The following is a 7,940-nucleotide window of genomic DNA, read 5'->3' on the forward strand; positions in this document are numbered from 1 at the left end:
ATTGTTTAAAGCTGAAATCGTTTAAGATGTTGCATTTATTTCTGTTATATTGTATTAGTAAAATAATAAGGAGTTTACTTCAATATAGTACGTAGACACAGTTCTGATTCATACTATCTAGTTATATTGTATATAACAGGATTAATAATATCTGTATCATTAAATAAAAATATATATTTGAAATTTATTTGGTATTTACCACTTGTTGCTTAATTAGCATAGGCATAAAGAAATGCATAACAAATTTAAATTTTCATGCTGTTATTTTTTTTTATTTTTAGCATAAAAGTTTGAAGAGGAGAATATATTATGTGCATTAAGTTATCAATTTTTGTGACAAGCATCTGCCATCCAATTAAATGAAATGTAACTATAACTTAAATAGTTACTATTGTGAAGAATCAGTGTGCTATGTAAGATGCAGCCAATTAACTATAAATGTGTAAATATTGATATCAAAGACATATTTTCATGTATTTAAAGTCATTCAGAATGTATAGATTTAATTCCTCTAGCAAAAATATACTTCATTGTTACGAAGGTTATTAGTTTGTCATAATATTACGGCAGTTGTATTTTTATATATTTAAAGTTCACACGAGCATTTAAAATCTTCTGACCATTAACAACACATAAATAAAAGCAGGTTTTCTTATAGTTGTGTGTTTTTTAATCCTTTTTTAACTAAAATTTTAAGTATCGCCAAGTATGTAAATTGAAGATACATTTTAGTGCTTTTGTTATTGCAATTCTTGAAACATATTTATTAGTTCCATTGGTAGTTGCACAGAATCTTTTTAACTCTTTTTCTCTCTCTCTCTCTCGCACACACACACACAGCTTAAATTATGTTATGCACTCTAAAACCATTCTACCCATTCAGCAGAAACACACCTAAGATTTTTAAAGCAGCTTTTGTTATGTTTTCTCTATTAAAGATTCCAAAAATCATCTATTTAAATGGAATCAAGTCAAAATGGCCCCACATGACTGAGTTTTCTTGCACCTGCCAGTCAGTAAAAAGACAAATCACAGATTGTGCATGCACCTATGCAGTATGCCATTACAGTGTAGTAGTTTTACTGCTTGTAACTCATTTAGGGAGGTGTGGTTTCAAACCTGATGAAGACTGGAGGAATTAGTATTAGTAGTGGCAAATGATGCAAGAAGGCAAGCTTATATAGCTTGCCTTCTTGCATCTTATATCAGCCAAAAAAAAAAAAAAAATGCCTTCCATATCAGCTGTCCATCCCCTTCAATAGTTTATCTAGTTCTTTGAATTTATTCAGATCACCTGCTTTCACAGCAACAGAAATTTGTTCCAACAATCAACAACTAGCTGAAGGTCAACTTCCACACATCTGTCCTGCAACCATCCTTCCTCAGTTTGAATTTATGTCCCCTTATGTAGTTTGGGCAAGCGGAAGAATGCCATGTGCATGGAGATTGCTCGTTCCAGTCAAATCCCTCAATCAGATGACACTGCAGGTGCAATTTGCTGATTATGTGCAGATTGGAAAGAGCAACATTGATTACAGTGCATGAATTTCATGACTTACTGTTGAAATAGCCTTTAACGTTCAAAGTACTTTTCTGAAAATAAAATCATCTTGGGGTGAAAGTATACGAGATATGGTTATTAAATAATGAGACTGTGTGCACAGTCAATATACGCTAAGTGCTGCTTGTGAAACATAGGCACAGAAGTTGACCTTGAACCCTGCCTAGTTGTCTGCCAAGTCACACTCCAACATGCTCATTAGTTTGGCAGCGAAAAACGTTTTCGTTAATTTGTGTTTTTGCTGTTTGCCAGAAAAATGACGGACAAAAGAATCAAAGATTGAATCAATCTCAAATTTTTAAGAAAACTAAAGAAAACGCCAACTGAAAACTATGAGTTATGTCAAGAGCTTGCACATTTGAATGGCATAAAAGATTATTGACCGGAAATCCTATCCATAGTTCTACTGATGATAGCACATTTCAGTTTGAGAAACCTTGCCCTGCACACTCTTGAATATCCACTACCAAAAATGTTCTCCCCACTGAAGAATTACCTGCTCTCCAGGTAATTCTCCAGTGGGGAAAGATAATTTAGTCAATTTCAATCCTTCTAAAACTTAGACCTGTCATATCTCACAGAAAGAATTCTTCTTCTACTCCTATGCTTATCTTCAATGACATTCTGATTTCTAGGCAAGATCATATATCTCTATTGGGGATTACCCTGACTTCTAACCTCTCTGGGCATAAGTACGTTACAAATATTGCTTCCACTGCATCTAAAAAACTGTGTTTTCTCTTCCATTCTCATGATTACTTTTCTTCCAATCATGAAGAAAAGTAATCATGAGATTGCGATTTGTACAGCGTGAACACTGTACAAATCGCAAATCTGCCCTACTATAGAATGTTCTTCCCACATCTAGGGCAGTGCACCCAAAACCTCTGTCAGGCTTCTAGATTCCATCCAAATGGGAGCAGTTGGCTTAATTAATGACACATCTCTTCTCTTCAGTTTCTGTGGCACAGGCCTTTTCTGTAGATACTTCCATGGACAATGTTCTTCTCAGTTGGCTTCTATAATTCCTGCTCTCTCTCTTTTCCAAAGCAGTTCAAACACGTGCCACAACCAGTAAGCATCCTATTACTGTCCAACTTTTCTTCTTTTTAATTCATTCAACTTCCGTTTTCTGGAAAAGTCTTCTTTCATGTGTATTTCCTGAAAAGTAACTTTCAGCCCATGTGCGGTATTAAGTACCCTAGGTTCTAATACTTCTCATTTTGAGGTTTTCATTTAAAAAAAAAGAGAGAATATGAAAGATGACTAATGACCAGGCCATCAATAACCATTAAAAATTGATCAAAATGTAGCCTGGGTAAGGGCATTGATTAGAAGTAGTCATCGTTTAAACATTAGAATGAATCCATTACAATTTTTCCTGTTGTAAAGGTGACTATGGCAGTCTCAAACAGTTAAGAGCAAATTCTAAATGAGGAGCATTCAGGAAATTAATTTTGAAAGATACTAGGCTTTTCATACCAACCAAGAAATACTGCTCAAGTTTAGACCTAAATGGATGTCAGGCAGACTAATCAGACTCGTGGCAGAAAATAAAAATGCATGGGATCCATATAAATTATGTGACACAGAAGTCTATAGTAAACAAGTCACAAAGGAGGTTAGGCAGGCAAAGGCAGATTACAAGAAATCTGTGAGAAAGGATGCAAAGAAAAACAGCAGACATCTTTACTTATGTAAACTATAGAAGGAAAGGGATGAATCAGATTAGTCCACCTTATACCGATGGTCAAACTGTTAATGATCCTGCTCAGGTATCTGACAAACTGAATGAATATTTTGCATATACTTTCACACAAGTATATGCAAAATATTCACAGAAGTGGAGGCCAGAAATTTATCAACCTCTCACAGTGAGCTAAATGATTTTGTAATAACTGAGAGGAAAGCAGAGGAGAAATTGTTGAAGTTAAACATAAGAAAGGCACCTGGGGTGGATGAGATCTTTCCAGTTATATTAAGGGTGGCAGCAAAGGAAGTAAGCAAACCCTTAGCTATAATTATGAGAGCATCCTCAGATGCAAAGTAAAACAGCAGACATCTTTACTTATGTAAACTCTAGAAGGAAAGGGATGAATCAGATTAGTCCACCTGATACCGATGGTAAAACTGTTAATGATCCATGCTCAGGTATCTGACAAACTGAATGAATATTTTGCATATACTTTCACACGCGAGGTCCACACAGACTGGAGGTGTGCAAATGTAACCCCAATTCACAAAGGGTGACAAGAGTAATTACAGATCTCTTAGTTTAACTTCTTTCCCTGGGGAAATAATGGAGGGTTTTTTTTCTGTTTTTTTTTTTTTTTTTTGGGGGGGGGGGGTTAGGAGCATTGGCAACTAAGGCCATATTGCTCCGGGATATGCCGGTGGTCATTCCCTGACCTTTCCACATCCTCCGTATTTGGTGGTGACGGGCTCGAACCCCGGTCTACATCAAGAAGCGTGTGCTACGCACTAGCTGCTCCTTCCCACCTGGCTATGGAGGCGCCCAATAATAATGGAGTAACTGGTTAAAGAGGCAATGCAGGATCATCTAGACAAGACTGCGGTTATAGTTCAGACATGGCATAAGTTTGTTAAGGGGAAATGTTGCCTGACCAATTTGACTGGATAACACGATGTGGTCACAAAGCAACAGGATGCAAAAAATAATTTTGATAGCATATACTTGGATTTCAGCAAAGCTTTTGATACTGTTGCACATGGAAGACTGCTGTACAAATTGGAGCAATGTGGCATTAAGGGTAAGTTGCTGCTATTGGTAAAGGGATGGTTGAGTGGGAGAAGACAGAGTGGTAAACACACCGCTCTTCATGGACTAATATCATCAGGTGAGTCCCCCAGGGTTCGGTGTTAAGCCCATTGTTCTTTTCTATATTTATCAATGATATTGATGAAGATATATCAAGCATAATGTCAAAGTTTGCAGATGATACAAAGGTTGGCAGAGTTGTTAATGTCAGTAATGACAGCACGCTACTGCAACAGGATCTATAAAAGTTGGGCAGATGGGCTGAGAGGTGGCAACTGAAGTTTAAAATTGACAAATGCAGAGTACTGCATATAGGAAGTTGTAATCCCATAGTAACCTATGAAATGTGTGGTACTACACTCAGGGTAGTGGAGAATGAAATGGACCTGAGTATAATTATGCAGTCAGATTTTGATTCATGATTTTTCAGGTTTTGTATCAGAAAGCTTTCTGAGCAGTGCTGCCAGAGCAGCTCATGGGGTATTGTTAATGATATACATGAATTTTTCTATCAGGGATAAGGAAGTGAATATCCCCTTGTGTAAGGCAAGGATAAGGCCACACCTTGAGTACTGCATACAGGTTTGAAGGCCTCATTTTAGGAAGTGATGTAGAGCTACTGGAACAAGTACAGAGGGGCGAACCAAAGGGTTGCTCTTATCAAGAACGACTTAAGGGCTGCAAATTGCAACGTCTGCAGATATTGCAATTTGAAGTGGATGAATTGTCTAGTTCTCAATATTCACAAACTACAGTTTTTTGAGAAAATAACAATCATTGCAGATAAAGTTCACAAGACTTCAAGAACAGGTAATAACCTTTTAACAACTGCTTAATTTTACTTTCAATTAAATTTTACACATCGACATTGCAGATAAACTTGATAAACTCCAAGGAAACACATAGGTTTAATTTTTGAACTTTTCAGGTCTCAGCAACAGAGGGAAACAGCAACGAATTTATTTTCAGATCTCAACAACAGTTGGGATCAACAAGGTGTTTTTATCTTTCAGGGAAAAAAAAAAAAAAGTTTTTCATCCCACACACAAGGTGCCACGTCTGCAACGCACCGGGCGGGTCACAACATAACCACTCCAAAATAAACTTCCCAGAAGATGACCCTCCCCGACAACGTTACAAATATTCACAAAAAATTCACTATGACATCACAACCTATATCTAACCCAAATATAATGTGGGAACCCGCACAGGTGCAAGGTAAGATCACCAAGCATAACAACCCCAGTTCATGCCCCAACCCCAAAAAAAAAATTTATCTGAAAATTAAATTCTGAAATGACAACTAACACCATCTACCAAGAGAAAAACAAACTAACACCAGAAATTATAACCAATTATAAACTGAGAGTTTTTTTTTTCCTAACCCCCCTCAGGCTACAGTGAAGTCAAACGCTTGTACTAGCCATAATAGTTATTGGCATTGGCCTTTCTGCTTTTATCTTACAGGATGTGTAAGCATTGTCTTGAAGTAAATGACAACTTTTACATATGTGCTGTGCTGTTTTTCTCCTGGTGGCGGAAATTTGAACTATTTTGTCTTCTACAAATCGCTTCCCCGTACCCCAAATGACATACCCACCGATTTTCACAGCACAAACCTTAACTGTTTGTTTATTTGGTTTTTAGGAGCTTTAGCAACTAAGGCCATATTGCTCCTGGAATATGCGGTGGTCATTCCCTGACCTTTCCGCATCCTCCATATTTGGTGGTCACGGGCTCGAACGCCGGTCTAATCAAGAAGCGTGTGCTACGCACTGCTGCTCCTGCCCACCTGGCTACGGAGGCGCCAGAAACCTTAACCGTTTTGACAGTAGGGTCTCCCGAATAGGGAAACTTATTTTATAACCACCAGGTATATCAATCACTTCATTTATTAATTTTTCCGATAACTCATTCAGGCCATCTGCGCTTATCTTCATGCAGTCTTACAATGTTTCCTGTCCCATTCAATTTCTTCATTTTCTCATCAATCGATTCGATTTATTGTGCTTGAAAGAAAGTTTGGCACTAGCATTTAAAACAGGAATATGGTATAGCTTGATACATAATGTCTTTAGCTCAACATATCCAATATTTGAGGCGCCTCCGTATCCAGGTGGGCAGGAGCAGCAGTGCGTTACAAGCTTCTTAGACCGGGGTTCGAGCCCGTTACTACCAAATACGGAGAATGCGGAAAGGTCAGGGAATGACCACCGCATATCCCCGGAGCAATATGGCCTTAGTTGCTAATGCTCCTAAAAACCAAATAACAGCAATCAATATTTGATTCCAAAATTAAGTGTATGAGATTGTTGTTGAATTGGTTTTCTGTTTTTGTCATTTAAATGAGCGAATCATTCCACAAAGAATCAAAGTTCATGTTTAGACAAGACGAGACTGCACGACAACTGAGCGACAGAAAGTTAAAAATTTTTGCACGCTTAAATATTGGTAAAATATATATAAATATAAATATGGTTAAGACTTATGAGTTATAAGTTGAGTTATGAGTAATTTCCACATAATTGAAAAAAAAAAAAAAACTAATCCAGACCTAACGACCTAATCTAACCTAAGCTTACCTGCGTGAATTTGCCTCCAATATTCTAATTTTCGATAAATTAAAAAAAAAAAATTTTTCGAAGAACTAACTTACCGCGAATCTAAAATAAGTATGTATAAGAGCAAATCATTTTCAAAAATGAGTTAGAAGTATTTCTAAGCTTCACTGCATCAAGTTTCTTATTTGGCAATTTATCATTTTTGCATTTTGTGCGGTTTAGTTCAATAAGCATTCTCAAGATATTTTGACTTTTATTAAACAATTCTAGTTGTTTTTTATTACATCGTTTCCAATATTTGTGTCAACATGCAGAGAACAACTGTAAGTAAATAAAAGATATGTATTCAAAATTTATAATCTTAATAATCATATAGGGCTTGTTTTTTTAACACTTAGCATATTTATAAGTAACAGGAAGCAAATTGTAAAAGTAACATCCAAATTCATTTAAATAAATTTTAAACTCTTGATTATCAGTCAAATGAAACAAATTGCTAAGTACAATTATTATTATGGATCTTGTGTCCCAACAAGTGAAAAATAGTACTGAAAAAATTCTTAATTATATTTATTTATATTTTTAATATTTTATTTATATTTCTTGTTTCTATTCTTCAGAAATGGATACTTCAAGAATATTAAGTCAAAGAGACAAGAAAAAATATGCTTGGAATGGGTATCTTTATGTTAAAGACAGATTGATAAGGAAGGTTCCATTCAATTTTGGCGATGCAAAAATAAAAACAAAGGATGCAAATGTAGAATCTGGACAAGTGTCAGTGATGGATCATTAATTTCTGAAAAACAGGAACACACGTGTAGCAGTTCTGGAAATGTGGCCAGAGTAATAACTCAAGAAGTTAGTACAGCAGCCAAAAAATTAATGGATATGACAATGAGCAACCCATCACAAATCAGAACTCAAGTTCTAGAAAATGTTTCTTCTGCGGTAGAAGGAATGCTTCCAAATCATAACAGTCTGCGCAGAAATATTCAAAGAAGAAGATTTAAAAATTTAAAGGCCCCAATTCTGATTC

General features: G+C 36.1%; 1 protein-coding gene across 1 annotated transcript in view; it reads left to right on the forward strand.

Moving 5' to 3' along the window:
• LOC150077432 (KRAB domain-containing protein 2-like) overlaps positions 1 to 390 on the forward strand; it is an 83,295-nt gene extending 82,905 nt beyond the window's left edge. The window contains exon 4 of the mRNA XM_090386278.1: positions 282 to 390. Coding sequence (XP_090242404.1) covers positions 282 to 286 — 5 coding nt within the window. The 3' untranslated portion in view covers positions 287 to 390. The remainder of the gene's footprint in view (positions 1 to 281) is intronic.
• The last annotated feature ends 7,550 nt before the right edge of the window (positions 391 to 7,940 follow it).

The sequence above is a fragment of the Mastigoproctus giganteus genome, chromosome 12 (assembly GCF_048544385.1).
Source record: "Mastigoproctus giganteus isolate SK-2022 chromosome 12, ASM4854438v1, whole genome shotgun sequence".
NCBI classification, from domain to species: Eukaryota; Metazoa; Arthropoda; class Arachnida; order Uropygi; family Thelyphonidae; genus Mastigoproctus; species Mastigoproctus giganteus.